This window comes from Megalobrama amblycephala, linkage group LG3 (genome assembly GCF_018812025.1).
Source record: "Megalobrama amblycephala isolate DHTTF-2021 linkage group LG3, ASM1881202v1, whole genome shotgun sequence".
NCBI classification, from domain to species: domain Eukaryota; kingdom Metazoa; phylum Chordata; class Actinopteri; order Cypriniformes; family Xenocyprididae; genus Megalobrama; species Megalobrama amblycephala.
Genome location: NC_063046.1, coordinates 19,793,479 through 19,812,277, shown reverse-complemented (window position 1 = coordinate 19,812,277; position 18,799 = coordinate 19,793,479). Strand labels below are relative to the sequence as shown.

Here is an 18,799-nt window from a genome sequence, read left to right as displayed (position 1 = left end):
TGTTAATGTAATATAAACTAACATGAACTGGCAATTAAGGAATATATAATATAAATATAAATATTAGGGGTGGGAATATTTAGGCACCTCACGATCCGATTCTGTTTCTGAGAGTCACGATCCGATTCCTAAACAATTCTTGATCTTGTTTTTTCTTATTTATTAATTAGTTTCGTAACCCTCATTTTAAAAAAATTAATACATAGTCTATGTTGTTATAAGTACTTTTTAAATAATTACTAGTTTAAAAAAATTAATACAATTGTATGTTAAGATTTTTAAATATAGGCTATAAACAGCTTCAAAACATAAGAACAAGTAGTCTAATAAATAATAATAAAGAGGAACAATGAAACATTACAAGCAATAAACAAAGAGTGCTTTCAGTATTTAAGAGTATCTGAACTTTTTCCATTCAAAAGCTGTGAGGGATTTTTCTCTTTCTCAGTTTTACGGTTGTTTGATTATTACTGATGTCATCATTGACAGCGGAAGATCTAATAAGCTGCATTCACAATAATGCACACATCTCTTTTGAAATATAAGATGTTTATTGTCCTGTCTGTTTAATCCCTTAAGACATCTAACTGACTGTTACATTAATTTCGCGTCATAAAAGCATTTTCAGATTCAAGTACATAACCACTTACACGGAGTCGCGCACGGCCACTTGCGTGAGTGCTCTTCACAAAACGCACGTTGGCGTTTGAAATTGAAAGCAGCCTTCTGTCAGTGAGTTTCGTATTCATAAAATATAAGCCCACAGCATTCCAAACAACATAAATGATGCCTTCGTAGAGCATTTGAAAGGAAAATAGGCCTACAGGCGGGTGATAACGCAAACTGCAAGCGCCACATCAAGCAAAGCATGCGTTTCCCACAGCGCATATCCTGTGCAATGAACCACGTGAATGTCTGTGCATGTAATTTACTCAAGCCTTTCCGAACTGTATGAAAGATTATTTTATAGAAGGTTCGAGTTGTGTGTGTATGAAAGGAAATGGAAACAAGCAGAATAGGGGTGTTTCTGACGGTGCGTGTCCACTGGCGCGGAGCGAGCGTTTTCAGTTCATTCCTATGGAAGTTGAGCTTCTTCAGGCTTGCGAGTGAGAGTGAAGCTCAACTTCCATATGAATAAATTGAAAACGCTCGCTCTGCTCCGCGCCAGTGGACACCCACCATAAAGCATACGCAGCATCATCTTGCAACTGCGTTTAAAAAATGTAAACTTACTGTGAACGGTTACCATTTTTAATAGGAATGCACTGAAATGAAAATTCTGGGCCGAAACCTAAATTTCTGGATGCACTTGACCGAAACGGAAAATATATTTTTTAAAATAATATATATATATATATATATATATATATATATATATATATATATATATATATATATATATATATATATATATATATATATATATATATATATATAATTTTTTTTTTTTTTTTTTTTTTTTTTTTTAATTTAATTTATTTCAACTGTGCAGAGTACAAACACAAAGCAGAACATTGAGCAGAGCAAGAATTACCGGTACAGAATTATCTGCTCGGCCAGAGCCGCTTCGAAGTCGTGCATGTTTGGAATTGGTGCCGCTCGCAAAGTTACAAAAAATGCTACGCAAGAGTGATACCTGAGCGCTGAACACCGAGGGCTAGGACAGCATATGTGTTTACCCTTTATTCTCTTTCGGCCAAAATCTGAAAATGCAATTTCCGGCCAATAATTTTCAGTGGACAAAATTTCGGTGAACCATTTTTAATGTATTTCAGTGCTCAGCATAAATCAGTACACCCCCTTTGAAAAGTAACATTTCAAACAATATCTCAATGAACACAAAAACAATTTCCAAAATGTTGACAAGACTAAGTTTTAATATAGCATCTGTTTAACTTATAACATGAAAGCAAGGTTAATAAAATAACTTTGAGAACTAAATTTTCAGTTTTACTCAAATTAGGGTGATGCAAAAATGAGTACACCCCACTGAATGTCTCTGGAGAAAAGCTAAATTTTAGGCTACAAATGTCTAATTTAACAAGATTTCAACCACAGGTGAGTCTAATTATTCATTACACAGGTGTCCTGCAGAGAGTTGACTATAAAAGGATGTTAAAACCCCTTCCTATTTCATGCTGTCAGCAATGGCACCACATGGAAGAGAAATGTCACAATACCTGAGAAAGAAAATAATTTCTTTACACCAGAAAGGCGAAGGCTACAAGAAGATCAGCAAAGCTTTACTTATCAGTCAGAATACTATAGCAAAAGTGGTACAAAAATTTAAAAAAAGATGGAACTGCAATCATCTCACAGAGACGTCCAGGTCGTCCACGGAAGTTAACACCTCAATAGGAGCGTCTTCTGATGAGAAGGTTTGAAGAAAATCGGCATGCAAGTTCACTGAAGTTATCTAAAGAAGTAGAAAGCCAAACTGGGGTGACTATTTCCTGTGACATAATACGGCGTACACTGCAAAGGAATGGCATGCATGGGTGCTGTCCACGAAAGAAGCCTCTCCTAAAGATCAGGCACAAAAAAAGCCCGCCTAGAGTTTGCCAGGGCCCATGCTGACAAAGATGAAGACTACTGGGACTCTATACTCTGGAGTGATGAGACCAAGATAAATGTTTTTGGAACTGATGGCTTCAAAACTGTTTGCCGTCGCAAAGGTGAGGAATACAAAGAAAAATGCATGGTGCCTACAGTGAAACATGGTGGTGACAGTGTGCTGCATGAGTGCTGCTGTTGTTGGGAAGCTGCATTTCATTGATAGCATCATGAATTCACAGATGTACTGCTCTATACTGAAAGAGAAGATGCTACCATCACTCCGTGCCCTTGGTCGTCGTGCACTCTTCCAACATGACAATGATCCTAAACACACATCTAAGGCCACTGTTGGATTTCTGAAGAAGAACAGAGTGAAAGTGATTCAGTGGCTCCTGATCTGAACCCAATTGAACACCTACGGGAAATTCTGAAGAGACAAGTTGAGCATCACTCTCCATCCAGCATCCAGTCTCTAAAAGAGGTCATTCTTGAAGAATGGAAAAAGATAGATGTTGCAAAATGTCGCCAACTTGTTCATTCCATGCCTAGAAGACTTGGTGCTGTCATTTAAAACTGAAAAATGTGTAATCTAAGTTATATGATTATCCCTGTTATAAGTTAAACAGATGTTATATTAAACTTAGTCTTATCAACATTTTGGAAATTGTGTTTGTTCATTGAGATATTGTTTAAAATGTTACTTTTCAAAGGAGGTGTACTCATTTACGCTGAGCACTGTATCTGTTGTCTTATCCTTTAAAATGAAAACTGTGATAGTACTGCATTACTATTGTTCATGCTTGGGATTAGAGATTTGAACAAACCCATAACGCTTAATTTAAGAATAAAATTTAGTACTTAAAAGGATAGTTTACCCAAAAATCATCTGTCATCAGTTATTCACCCTCATGTTGTTCCAAATCTACATGACTTTCTTCTGTAGAACACAAAATAAAATATTTTGAAAAATATTGGTAACCAAATGGTTTCTTAAAATACAGTTGTGGTCAGGATTATTGTCACCCTTGGTAAATATGATCAAAGATGGCTGTAAAAATAAATAATTTTTTGCAGCAAACGGGGATAAAAAGTACCCCATGCCCATGCTTAATATTTAATGTTGTGGGCCTATTTTTCTGCTGGAGGTCCTGGACATCTTGTTCAGATACATGGTATTAAGGATTCTGTCAAATACCAACAGATAAAAAAAATCAAAACCTGACCAAAACAGTGTTCCAAAACAAACATCAAATCAACACGAGCACAAAATGTCGCTGAACACAAAATGAAGCTTCTTCCATGGCCATCCCAGTCCCCTGACCTGAACCCTAAGAAAAATAAGTGGAATGAACTGAAGAGAAAAAGCACCAACATGGAGCTGGAATCTGAAGGATCTGGAGAGATTCTGTATGAAGGATCGTTCTGATCTCTTGTCAGGTGTTCTCCAAACTCATCAGGCATTATAGGTGAAGACTCAGAGCTGTTATCTTGGCACAAGGAGGCTGAAAAAAGTATTGAATAAAAGGGTGCCAATAATTGTGGCCAATGTGTTTTGGAGAAAAGTATTTATTTCATATAGAGATTTTCCCCACATTTTTTCTTTTACTATTTATGATTTTTTTACTTCAATGAAAGGTTAGATTTTTTTTTTTTTTTTTTTTTTTTTTTAATAAAAGATCAAAAGGATTAACAATGCAGATTTATCTTTACAGGCTGCTTTGTTCATATTTACCAAGTGTGACAATAATTCTGACCAGAACTGTATCTTCTTTTCAATGATTGACAGCTTCAGTTATAGACAGCTTTTCATTATTATTATTTTTTTATTAAAACATAAAATAATGCTGCTAAATACACAGTGCAAAGTTTCAGGAGTGAGAGCCGTATTTAAATGTTTGGCTGAATCTTAAATTGTAATGCTTGACAGTGATAACCATGGCAATGGACAGGACAAAAAAATGTCAAAATAGATCTGCGAAGGCCAAGGTGCTGTACCAAAGAACCATGAAATGTTTTTGGAATTGGCACCAATTACTGAATTTTTGGTGTTGTGACAACACCTTTGCACTGAATAATCTGCTCAACACCACAGTAGAAGGATTCTGGTCACACACTTGATATGATATTTCCCTTTTTTGACATTCTAGTTGATTTCCTGCTAAAAATATTTCAGTAACACTTTGTTTTTACAGTGTCCTTGTTAAACTTACTATATTAAAAACAGTGAATTGTGCATAATTTCATGCCACTAACCCTAAACCAAACCCTAATCCTAACCCTAAATACATGTTGTTAATTGATAGTACTTAAATGTATAATTACACTGTAACAAGGACATCTTAAAATACTTTTAAAAAAATATATTTCTCCTGCTTTCTTCCACAGCTGGTGAACTCCATTGCTAAAACATATGTCGGAACCAATGCATACATGGCGGTAAGCAGCATTCATTTCTGTTGAATGTGTTTTTTTTCGGATTTTTTATTATCTTACTGGAATAGAGAAGGCATAGATCTTTCTTATTAGTCAGATATTTGGTTGTAAAAGCTGTCAGTCAAGTAACTCTAGGTCTAAAAACGCGCCGGCGCGTTTTGCAGGTTTTTTTTCACATTGCAGCAAAACAGTAAAATACTCTGTCATTTTTTGTTGATAGTAATACATCAATTACTTAATCTCCTTTTATGTATAATCAGAGTACATGTTGTGCTTTTTGTAAAATGTAACAAGGATCTCTCATCTTAAAATACTGATTTTCAGAAAAAAGTGTAATATGAATACTAATCACAAAAAATCATACTTATGTCTAACAAAACGTTGAAATTCAGGTTTTAAATCGTGCAGTCAAATCGAAAACAAACATTCTGTGTTTATGTAATCTGTATGAAAAGAGAGCCATGTCAGAAGTCCGTGATTCAGCTCATTACCCACTAATGCGGCCACACCCACGGAGCCAGCGCTATTCACAGGCAAATTCAGAGACAACACATGCATTCATCATCTCAATCGTGTATTTATTGCCTTGAAAATTGTTTATCTGGATGAAAAAGCCATGGTTAGCGATCTCTGGAAGACATTCAGTAAATTCCTGTTTGTTTTCTTCTATTGATAAGTTTTAAGTGAGTTTTTGTTTCTTTAGCGCCCTCCGGCTGTAGTATGAATTGGTAAACACCATTCATGGAATATCGTCTTCTTCTTAGGTGAATTTGTGGACTAAAATGCACAGAGCGCCCTCCGACTGCAGTATGAATTGCAAACACCAGCGCTCATAGAGATAACAATGAATATTAAATAAAAAATAACTCCTCTGTATAGAAAATTGACATAAACATATGGAATCCTATATTTCTCCAAATGTGCATGCTTTTAAACTAAAAGCCTATATTCAGACTCTTTGCATCACAGAAATACATTATATTTTAAAGTATAATATAAACCATTATTTATATTGTAATAAAATTTTTCTGTATGTTTCATATACCATGATGAGCTTGAGACATCACAGAAGTTTTTTTTCACAGCCTACCTGACTGAAATGCCTCATTAATATGCAAGTCTTTTCAGTCATTACTATTCAATTCTTTTGTCTTCACAGGTGAGAATGAGCCATTATTCATGGAGATTCACGCCTCCTCGCATACCGTGTTTCTTGGCAAAAGTGTCTTACAAAAACTAAATCAGTATATTGTTATAAATGAAAAAGTAGGCAGCATAATTTTTACATAATTTTGAAGCAAAAACTCTAGTCTACAACCTTCAATACCCAAAAGTCTTGTGAACACAGATTTAATATACTTTTATTGGCCTTATATCAGTGACTTAAGTTTTTTGTTTTTTCAGTAACTACGCATAAACGTTATTCCTTCAAAAACACAAACATGTACACACATGTTCCTCACATATTATGGTAGCCTAGTTTGTGCTGAATACAGTGTAATGGCACTTGTGTCATTAATATGTTTATGAACAACTGAAAAAAGCACAAATGTCAGGGCATGTCAAAACTTCTCCAGGCCCCAAATCAGCCTCAGACTCCAGAGGGCTAGCCCACACAAGAATCACCACACAAGTGTATGAATGTGTATGTGACATTGAGTGCCAGTTAATAATTCTTCTTGTGTCTGTGTGTCTTTGCTTCCATAGCCAGAGCGGATATCTGGGGAACAGTATGGTATTCACTCAGATGTGTGGAGCGTAGGCATCTCTTTCATGGAGGTAAATCAGTCATATAATAATTTCTTAAAAATGCCCACAAATAGGGGTGGGTGATATACTGGCAGACATGATTAACTGGTAGAAATTGAGTAGAGATTTTGGACTATCTTCTCTATCGCGGTTACACTCATGTGACTTTTGCTGTGCTGCGCTGGCATGAAAGCTTATCATTTGAATGCGTTTTTAAGCATTGCGCTTTTAAAAACAAGTGATTTTAAACCGTTGAAGCAGAGTAAGCAGTGAAAGACAATATGCAAATGTAAAAACTGTATGTATATGAGAGATGGTTTCTAAAAGACGTACCCACAAGAAGAGCGTGTGAGTACGGAGTTCTTTTTGCTGCCTAATTAGGCTTGAATGTAATATATACATGTTTATGTGTCAAAATGGCCGTCTTTGCAAGTAAAGTAATTTATGCCTTAAGTGAACATAAACAGTTGAGAAGGAAAACGCACAAGTATATTGGATCTGTGCAGTTGTTCTTAAAGTGACAGCAGCCTAATATACTTGCTGTCATCTGTGTCATTAATGTTATTCAAAAAAGAGAAAATCTCTCACTGCTCTTGACTGAATCATTTTTGTAACTTAAATAAAAACAAAATTATATTCGATTTACACAGTGAAGACTATGCAATTTTTTTATACATTTGATTACTTTATGCAGTTTATTTAGTATTTATTTCTAGTGCTTGAAGTTTTTCAGGAAGGTCTATTTCGTTTGTATCTTTGTTCTGTTATAGTTTGTTTTCCTTTATGCTTGTATTTAGTTTCTTTGTTCTTTCTTTATCACTGTTTACTGGTTTTAAATTGTTTTTGTTTACTTAGGCTAATTTTAAAACAAGTTTTTTTGTGATATGTGATAAATTGTGACAAGAATTATGACATTTCAATGATATCAAAAATGTTGATGTCATAACCTTATTTAAAGCAAAAATAACTTTATTGTGATATATATTGTTATCGTGAAATAAAATTACTCATATCATTATATAAGATTTTGGTCATATCGCCCACCCCTACCCACATATACATATGGCCCAGCATTCATAGTTCGAGTGGACTGGTATCTTAGTGTTTCTGCTGAGTGCTGTTGATAGTCCCTGCAGGCAGCCTGTCCAAACAGATGTTGGCCTACAGCTATGCATGGATCACACTCGAGATCTCCCACTGACTGCTACACACACACACACACACACACACACACACACACACACACTTATGCTCTGCTATCCTTTTGGACCCTCTCCCCTTGATTTCCCATTAGAGCATAGAGTAAGGAATGAGATTTTGTGTTTGTGGTTTCTTTATATTAAAAAAGAGAATTAATAAATTCTATGGGTGTTTATTAAAGAGGAAATGTGTGTGTGTGTGTGTGTGTAGTGAAACATTAAAGAAAATGAGTGTGTGTGTCTAACAGTGAAAGATGTGGAGTCAGTGTGGCAAAACGCTATCAATCACTCAGCCAGCAGAACGTCCAGTAATTAGAGTGCTGTGTTCTCTAGATCAGAGGTGTGTGTGTGTGTGTGTGTGTGTGTGTGTGTGTGTGTGTGTGTGTGTGTGTGTGTGTGTGTGTGTGTGTGTGTGTGTGTGTGTGTGTGTGTGTGTGTGTGTGTGTGTGTGTGTGTGTGTTCCTAAAAAAAGAAAAGAGCTGTAAGAGTATAGTGAATTTTTCTGTAATGGATGTTTTTCTAAGCAGAATCCAGCAGCATGAAATGTACGTATGAGTGGATTAGATTTTAGTATGGTTGTTTGACTCGTGTACTGAAAATGCCGTGCTGGTAGTTCTCATTGATTCCCATTTTGTAATTGTCAGCGTTTCTCATTGGCTGTGATGAATTGTTATTGTATCCCTCGAGTCAATCCCTTGATTGCATTTATCAATATTGTTAGATATTATCAGTGAGATGTTTAGGGAGGGAAATATCAAGGGTCATATGGATTGACATTATCATGAGTTGATGAACAGTATATTGATCCGATTATGATTTAGTATTGACCTTATCATGTTGTTAGGGACGTGATCGATTCAGCTTGGCTCCTGGAATGTTTAAGCAGTTCGGGTGAAGTATCTCTGTGTTCTGTTGGCAGATTTCTTAACCAATGAACTGAACTCACCTCCTGAACAGAGATGGGCATGCTAGATTTAATAAATGAATGCACTGTGGTTTGAGTTGAATTAATTTTCTAAATGTAACTGTAATGTAATCAAAGTATGGTTTGACAATAATTTAGTTTGACTTTTGCTTTTGCTACTTTATCTGCATCTGTTCTTTTATGTTCTCCAGCATGTGCTCTAGTCTTCACAGATTAACGCTTGCTGAAGTACGTACACCTGCTGTGATGCTGGGATGTAGGCAGGATTGATAATTTTACTGCTTCTTAAACCCTTGTGAAAAAGAAGTGCCCTTAATTTGCACTTGTGCACTTGTACATGGTTTTTCCTGCATTGAAAATATTTTGGCGGCCACCAAAATGAATTTTTGTCCCACCAAAGATTTATTTGATCATTAAATGTGATAATATCTGCCGTTTTGCAGTACCGGTACCCGCTGCTAGGAGGCTTCTTTAAAGGGTTCACCCAAAATTAAAATGCAGTCATTAATTAACTCACCCTCATGTCTTTTCAAACCCGCAAGACTTTTGTTCATCTTCGGAACACAAATGAAGAAATCTGAGAGCCTTCTGTCCCTCCATAGACAACTACGCGACTACCACTTTGACGCTTCAAAAAGTTCTTAAAGTGTTTGTAAAGCTAATCCATATAAATTGAGTGGTTTAGTCCAAATTTTCTGAAGAGACTTGATTGTTTTATATGATAAAAATATTTAATTTAGGCTTATATTCACATATAAACATTGATCAGCAAACATAAACAAAATCTCTACCGAAACTGCTTCATGTGCGAGAACAAACCTTGTCTCAACACTGCGCTCAACACAGTTTAAAATGGCAGAGATTTTGTTCAGCACGCTTGTGAATCCTTCCGTTATAGCCAACAAAGTATAAACATAATGTCAATAAGAGATTCATTGCACAGCATAGAGTAGATAGCTTCATTGATTAAAACAGGAGTTTTCACAAAAGTGCTGAAAAAAAAGCACTTCTGGTGTAACAATTCAAATTCTATTTTAAATTCTAGACTTGATTGTCCAGAAATCCATCATAGCTGTATATGTGAAAGCTCACATGCTAATCCAGGTGTTTGTGAGTGAGTGTGTATGTGAATATACCTGTGTGCTTCATTAAAAGTTAACTTTTCCTCTGTCCTTTCATTCGCAGTTGGCACTGGGCTCTTTTCCATATCCACAGGTGAGTCTGCTTCAACAAACCAGATACCAGTTTAACCAATTTAATGCTCAGCTCTTGAATTCTCAACATTTCTTTGCCCCGGAGGCACGGCGGACACCCGTTCCCTCATGATCTTAGCGTATGGGCAGTAATTAACTAGCTGTTCATCCCGCAACTGCTTATATCCCACCCTTGTTTGCTCATCTTACATTACATACAATCCTGCTGACTCACTCCATTCCTCAATCCCATCAACCCTGTAATCAGATTTCATGCAGGGATTTATCAAGATTATCCCATTTTAAGAAAGACAAACCCGTATTATAATCCGGATTCATTTGGAGGGTTCCCAGTTTAGGAACCACATGGCACCTATGCATGACGCATGTCTATTTATGGTGCCTGCAGTGTATTTAATGTATTTGGTTTTACTTATTTAATTAAACTGTGCCAAAAATAGTGTTGTTTTTGGGACAATTATAACCGTATTTGGTAAATTTTCTTCTATTTCACAAGATGATTGTCGTCAAAGGAACTCTAATGAATAAGTGAGATCTAAACTGGTATTGTTCTGATACTTTCTATATAACTTGTTGTTTTGTTTATTAACAGCAGACTGAGTTTATGATTCTTAGCACTTCTAAATATCTTAGTCTATTATTAAAGGCAGTTCTGGTTCTCTGCGTTCTTTTTTCTAAATTAATTTATACATGGTAACACTTTACAATAATGTTAATTTCATTGACAATATGACAGTAATGCATGAGGTATCATGAGTATTACTTTTTCAGAATTTATTAATCTAGGTTAATGTTTATCTATCTATATATCTAATATCTAATATATATATTTTTATTTTTATACTTTCTATTAATTGAAGAATCTACAAAAAAAAAATTATCATGATTTCCACAAAAATATTAAGCAGCACAACTATTTTCAGCATTGATAATAATAAGAAATATTTCTTGAACATCAAATCAGCATATTAAAATTATTTCTGAAAGATCATGTGACACTGAATACTGGAGTAATGATGCTGAAAATACAGCTTTACCATCAAAGGAATAAATTACATTTTAAAATATATTAAAATAGAAAACCGTTATTTTAAATTGTAATAATATACCTATAATATAATATACCTATAATTAATAATATAATATAATAAAGTACCTCGGTTTTGAAGTCACGGTTCAGTACGGTTTTCGGTACAGCAGGTGGGGAGAAAACTAAACATAAAATTGCTTATTTTTTTTATTAAAGGTGCCCTAGAATCAAAAATTGAATTTACCTCAGCATAGTTGAATAACAAGAGTTCAGTACATGGAAAAGACATACGTTGAGTTTCAAACTCCATTGCTTCCTCCTTCTTATATAAATCTCATTTGTTTAAAAGACCTCTGGAAAACAGGCAAATCTCAACATAACACCGACTGTTACGTAACAGTCGGGATCATTAATATGTACGCCCCCAATATTTGCATATGCCAGCCCATGTTCAAGGCATTACACAAGGGCAGCCAGTATTAATGTCTGGATCTGTGCACAGCTGAATCATCAGACTAGGTAAGCAAGCAAGAATAATAGCGAAAAATGGCAGATGGAGCAATAAAAACTGACATGATCCATGATTACATGATATTTTTAGTGATATTTGTAAATTGTCTTTCTAAATGTTTCGTTAGCATGTTGCTAATGTACTGTTAAATGGTTAAAGTTACCATCGTTTATTACTGTATTCGCGGAGACGAGTCGTCGCTATTTTCATTTTTAAACACTTGCAGTCTGTATAATTCACAAACACATCTTCATTCTTTGTAAATCTCTCCAACAGTGTAGCATTAGCCGTTAGCCACGGAGCATACTATCAAACTCATTAAGAATCAAATGTAAACATCCAAATAAATACTATACTCACAGGAATCAATGCATGCATGCAGCATGAATGACGAACATCTTGTAAAGATCCATTTGAGGGTTATATTAGCTGTGTGAACTTTGTTTATGCACTGTATAACTGCACTTATAGTCGAGAGCTCGGGAGGGCAGGGAGCGAGAGATTTAAAGGGGCCGCAGCCTGAATCGGTGCATAGTTAATGATGCCCCAAAATAGGCAGTTAAAAAAAATTTATTAAAAAAAATCTATGGGGTATTTTGAGCTGAAACTTCACAGAGACATTCAGGGGACACCTTAGATTTATATTACATCTTTTGAAAAGACGTTCTACGGCACCTTTAAACAGTGGTTTACTGAACAAATTGTGTTTTTGTGTTTAAATATATTAAATTATAACTAAAAGTTTCTTAAGGATAAAAAAAATTATCTCTGCTAATGCTATAAACTATGTAGGGAACCCTAACTTGAACATTATGCTACTATAATATTAAAGGTTAACAACTGAGCCCAAACTATTAGCCTAAATTCAATTGCTTTTTATTTTTCGATAAAATAATCAACACTCAAATAACAAATTATAGGCCTATGCAAACATGTAAGCTGCACCTAAGGCAGTTTTTGCCTTAACTTCTAAATGTTTTTACTCCAATTCGTTGTTGAAATATAATCTTTTCAACACAGTGGCTGTCATTTTCACAACAGATTTATTTAAACATATATTAAATAGCCTAATCAGGACATCACTAAAGGGTTAAGTGAGATATAATGATTATATAGGCTAATACAGTACATATATTAAGTGAAAGAGTTAATTTCTCTAGCGAACTAACAAACTTTGGACACTGAATGGCTTTTCTGAGGTAAATGCTACATGACATATTGTTTACAAGCTTTCATTGATGTCTTTCCGCCATTGAAACACTGATTGAGCAATTACACGAGATATGACCGTTTCAGTAAGTTGTACTGTATCTTTCAACATACCTTCAGATGTTCTTTCATGTGTATTCTGTAACTAGTATTAAAGAGGAAGAGATGATCGCGTTCACGCCGCGCTCTCGCTGCTGGTTGAACTGAAGCGCCTGTACAGTGATCTGTCACACCGCATCAAAGCGCGTCAAAACTGCATTTTCTGTTTACATTTTGTGATTTCGTGACACTTTGTTTCTTATCGAAAGTAACAAAACGCAGAGCTTATTGCAATTATTGGTGGTTATTGGTGGTTAGGCTACAATGTTGCAATGTAATGCACCAAACCGAAAGCCCTGTACCTAAACGGTTCGGTACGAATACGTGTACCGTTACACCCCTAATATTTCACAGTATTACTGTTTTTACTGTATTTTTGATAAAAGAAATTTCACCTTGGTGAACATAAGAGATTTAGGTAAATGCTGTAAAAGTATTGTTAATTGTTTGTTCATAATGACTTGCATTAACTAATGTTATTCTAATACATTTAAAATGGTTTTATTGTGAAGTGTTACTTTAATTAGTTTGGTGACAGTTTTCAGATGTGTGTATATAGAAATATACTGTATACTCAATTCTGATTCGGTGCCCTAGTTTTTTCTAATCAGACTCTCGGTTTTTAAAGTTCTGTATGTAAGAGTGCAGTGAGTTTAATGAGGGAAATGTTGACTAATGCTCAATAAATTACTCCCAGCATGCCTGTTGGGTTAATTAGCATATTAAAACAAAGCAGCCACTCAGGGCATGCAGGGGAAATCAGAAAGGAACATTTTTAGGCTGCATCTAGAGCCAAAGCCTTGAGCATCGAACAGTCACGGAGGCTGGGCTTGGCGTTGTGTGCGTGTTTGTACTTTATCTCATACATCGCTTGATGCAAAGCTATTGTGCACAATGGCGAAAGTTACAATATAAAATTGATGTGCAATACATGAAATTTAAAGGATATTATGAGGAGTGCTATGATTAATCATAAGGTCTAATACATTTTAGTGTAGATATTTGTAACCGAATAGAAAGACAAAATATAGGATGAACAAACTGTGAGAGATGATGAACAGTTGATGGGTAGAAAGAACATTAGAAGGCTAGAGGCCTGCATTTGTGTGTGCATTATCCCGGGGCCTGGAGGCTCGTCTCATTTGAAATTGTTTTTCTCTGCTCTCCAGCATTATCTATTAACAGAGCCATTATCATGTTAATCCACTGAGTATTATTACATAAACTAATGTATTCATATGTACACACAAACACTCCTTCATACACGCAAAGTGTCTGGAACCATGATTGGATCTTTTGATGTTAAATATTGTACAGTAATCCTCTACCAAAATTAGTGTTTTAGATGTTGGCCTGTACCTAACCCATCAAAACAAAAACAAAAATACTCATAGACCGTGACATGGGAATGTGTGAAATCCTTTCAGGTCTGCGGTTCTTCTCCGAGTGCATCATCGTATATCATTATCAGATAAAGCGATTGAAACCAATGAATGGCAAAACTTTTGTTCTTGGCCCATAGAGCCAGAGGCATTATACTGAAGCATTTCATGTATACACACCCCATTAATTTATTACTTCCTACTTTAATCTTTCTTACTCTCCCTTTTCCCTGTTCCTGCATTTCAGAATTCATATGGAATGAAATGGAGAGAGAAAGAGAGAGAGAAGCATGAAGGAGAAAGAGGGAGGGGGTTAGTCAGTAAGAAAGAGAGGGAGAGCTAAACCTCCCACTGCTAGAGCGTTTTTGCTCTTGATGTTAATTTTCACAGCTCCATATGGTGCTGCAGACTCTTCACCTGCAGGCATCGCACACACACGCTTGCACACGCCACCCAGCCAGCACACACGCTACCTCAGGCCTGGCCTGTCACTCACATCAGCCCAGGCATCTGTCTGTTCTCTCTCTCTCTCACACACACACACACACGCTCGCAGAGTCATTGTCCATTGTGCGGCGAGATCTTGAGAGATGCCCGCTGTATTTCTGCATCAACTTCTGATGCCCTGCCCCTGCTTCACCCGCACTCAGAGCCACAAATCTGCCACTGTTTTGTGTGTGAGTGCATGCATGATTGCAAGGGTGTGTGTGTGTGTTTTCTATGTGTTATCTTGTCATTGATTATAAAAGGCTCTTTAATTTCGTCTCACCCCATGTTGGGATTAATTTGCATTCTTTGTCAGGAGTTAATGGCGTCTCCCGATGGCTCGCTCGGAAAATCTTTGAAGACTGCAGACTGGCTGGCGTGTGTATACAGCCTCCAGCGCTTCTCCTCCTGATTGATTTGTTGTTGCCTTTTCTGTTTTCCGGCTGTTTTGGTTTCAGCTCATTTTAAGTCCCATATTCATCTGAATATACTGTATGATTTTTGCTCTTCCAGAGCTTTAATGCTATATTTAAGCAATATCACCCTACCAAGAGTGTTGTTGTACAACAAGCTGTTAAGGCTGAAGGTAATCACAGCCTTGGCCATATTTAGTATAACGGCACAATTTTGAGTGTGATATTGCTTTTATACAACAGTTCTGTAATCAAGAAGTTAAAATCAAAGAACTTGCAGTTCAGAAAAAAATTAGGCCCAAGTGTTGTGTAATCACTCTGCTCTAGCTCCACTCCAGGTTTTTCATTTCCCGCCACATGGTCATTGGTGAAACCTCATTGTGAGCGTTCCTGGAGTGAAAGAAAGCATTGGCTGGTCTTTTTTGGGGCAAAAATCACCAGATCACGTATTTTGGTCTGCAAACACAGACAAGTGGAGTGATACATACACAGAAATGACTAAATATCATTGCTCTTGGAATGCAATGAAGCTGGTTTAATTGTATATTTCACCTCACTATTATTGTTTGGACAGTCTTTGCCTCTGTCAGCATTTGTTGTTGTTCAGTTTATAACTATATACTGAATTTTTTTTAAATATTTTGAAATAATTTTCACTCAGATTGCTAGTAAATTTCACAAATAATTACAAAGAAACAATAAGTTACACTGAATTATAGTGTTGTAGTCAAGACTACCTAAACCGAGACCAAGACCAGTGTGTGTCGAGACTAAGACAAGACCAAGACTTTGGGGGGGTTGAGATCAAGACGTGTCAAGACCAAGACCAGACTAGCACTCCTCAAATTCATCTGAAAGATCCACATTTTTTGCTTGAGAATTGTCTTATTATTAATCAATAATTACAATTAGAATAATAAGACACTATATAGAGCCGTTACCAATCAATTGAAATCACTAACAACAAAATTCATCTTTACACTGCAGAGGTGGAACAGAAGTTGCCTCTGAATTGGTAGAAATTACAAATGCATAAATAATGTTGAGATTAATGTTTTAAAAATAACATTTTGTTTATTGAGCATCAATATGTTGTTTGCAATTGTGCTCATATTTGTGAAAACAATCCTCTTTCTTGTGATATTGCTTAATTATATCATATGTTAAAATATAAATATCAAGATCTTATACAAGTACTTTTCTGAAATCATATCTTGAATTTTGTGGGCATTTTTATTAATTTTGGTGAGATTTTTGACATAATCCCTTGTTGATTTCTGACCTGGCACAACAGTAATAAAATAAATGAAATTAGAAATAAGTTATTGATTGCATTTGACACAGGAAGTTTTACATCCAATCATATTAATGATGTTAACAAAGAAATCAGACAATCCAACTGCAATTTAGCGATATCCCCACAGTTGTGGTCTTGACCGGTCTTGAAATAAAAAAAGACCAAGACCTTCAAAATATGGTCTTAAGACAGGTCTCAACACCAAGATCGGTCTCGAGTACTACAACACTGCTGAATCAATCATGAAATTTCGAAGTAGAAAGACAAAAATGTTATTTTCTTGTAAAACCTACTCTCAAATAATCATTTTATTTACTAGTTTGGAAAAGCTTTTTTTTTTTTTTTTTAAATAAAGAACAGCACTGCTTTGCATTAGTTTCCGTTTAGGACATTTAGGAATTGTAACACTTTTACAACACTCAAGAAACTGAGGTGATGTTTAAAATTGTCTTGACTGTTTAGTGGAGATCACATTGAAATATTTCATCTGTCTTCAGTGTTTTAATTTGAAAACAGCTGATACAACAAATATTTATGCCTTTATTTGTCCTATGATTGCCACGCTTTGCTGTTTTAAGCAATGCTGTGTGTTATTTAGTTTCTACATTAAAGGTCCAACGTCTCCCAGGTATTTAAAGAGAGCTGGGCCTTGTTTAATTGTGTAAGAGAATCAATGACTTGCATAATATGTCATCAGAGTGGCCTCACACTGTTGTCTTAAATTATGTGGTCCAGCATTTAGACCAGATTGCATAAATGAAGAGTTGGCCTTGAGCAGGAAAAAAGTAAACTAAAATTTTGTTTCAAACTACAAAATATGTCAAGACTTTCTCTATCTACTTCTAAGATAAACTTTCTCTCAGATGATTACTTGTATCCAGGAAAGAAAATCCCTGAAGATTTTTTAACATTTGATTTAATCACATGATTATACATGAAAATGGTCAAATGAATATAAAATAATGCTTGTTAAATAAGTTATATGATTGTCAGAGAAATAACCAACTATTTTATCGCTAGACATTTTCAGAAATATATCATTAGCGTACTTGAGTACACCTGAAATACATATACACCTGAAAAAAAAAGAAGCTAGGCAAAGCTTATCCTAATTGAGGATCAGACTTCCAGTGACTGTGTTTTTATTGTAAATGATGTTAACAAATCATGTCCACATATTGCCATCAGGGTTTTTTCCGCCTGTGATCATAAACATGTTCTGTTGCAATAATCGTGATTGTGACATGCTAATTGCATTTTGCTCTCGCTCACTCATTCTCACCTAAATCCACTTCTCTATTATTTTTTCTCCATACAGATTCAAAAGAACCAGGGTTCCTTAATGGTAAGTGTTTTTCATGTATTTTCGGAGATGTAGGCGGCTCTTCTCGCAACCCCTTGCAGTTTTCTCCTCACTTCGCTTGGTTGCCTCCCTCTGAAGTTAATACCAGATAATAATACGCTCTGTCTTAACAGCCTGTATTCAGATTAGGTGCCATTAGAAATAAGAAAACATTACAGATCAAATGGCTTTTCTCGAGTCAGAGTGCATTTGATTAAGCTGTATTGCTACCTGTTTTATTGCATTAATGATTTTATTTCCTTTGCACTGTAAGGATGTTGTATGGGGTCTAATCTCTTTTTCTCTTACCCCCCTCTATCACAGCCTCTTCAGTTATTGCAGTGCATTGTTGATGAGGTGAGTCTGTGTCCCATGTACGAAACCGTCCCTAATGGGGTGGAAAGCTGATATTTTGTTTCCTAATGAAGCGAGGTGCATTATCAGCTCTGCTCAGGGTTTGAGCTCTGAAGAGCTGGAGCTGTCGAGAGCTCGGCCGTGCTGATGTCAAGGCCTTCAACGGAACAATTGGCTTAACTCTGGATTTGAACTTGACAGTAAAATAATCATAGTTTAATAAATAAATAAAAAAAGACTAAATTATAAATTGTTTCATATATTTTCTTATGTGTACAAACAGTGTTTGTTTGTCAGACTGTGTCTGCAGCTCAACATTTTTAAATAACTTCTTATTTTGTCTTTTTCTCTCTCTTTACTTCTCATTTTATCTCTCGCTTACATACTTGTGTAAAAAAAACACTCAGTTTGCTGGTTTAATGTAGCATGACAGGGCTCTGGACAACTGAGGGTTATGGACCACAGAGTTGTTGCATTAACCTTGACATCTGTTAGGTGCTAAAATACACCCAGCTAAACCCTGACACATTTTCTCACCCTCAACTCTCTGAGGAGTTGGGTCAGGGTCAGTTAAACCCAGATTTTCCTTGAAATAGATAC

The 18,799-nt window shown here is 35.7% G+C and overlaps 1 protein-coding gene across 14 annotated transcripts in view; it reads left to right on the top strand.

Annotated features, from left to right (window-relative positions):
- The window catches only part of map2k5 (mitogen-activated protein kinase kinase 5), a 101,769-nt gene that overhangs the window by 59,970 nt on the left and 23,000 nt on the right, over positions 1 to 18,799 (top strand). For 9 of the 14 annotated variants that reach the window (XR_007184129.1, XR_007184128.1, XR_007184127.1 and 6 more), the window contains 5 exons: positions 4,942 to 4,992; positions 6,697 to 6,768; positions 10,048 to 10,077; positions 17,822 to 17,848; positions 18,170 to 18,202. Coding sequence is in view for 6 of the 14 variants with exons in the window: in XM_048184504.1 (XP_048040461.1) it covers positions 4,942 to 4,992; positions 6,697 to 6,768; positions 10,048 to 10,077; positions 17,822 to 17,848; positions 18,170 to 18,202 (213 nt within the window). In the remaining 8 variants the exon portion in view is untranslated. Of the gene's footprint in view, positions 1 to 4,941; positions 4,993 to 6,696; positions 6,769 to 8,781; positions 10,026 to 10,047; positions 10,078 to 17,821; positions 17,849 to 18,169; positions 18,203 to 18,799 lie in introns of those variants that run through there. The other 5 variants (XR_007184125.1, XR_007184124.1, XM_048184508.1 and 2 more) reach the window with 2 other exon arrangements.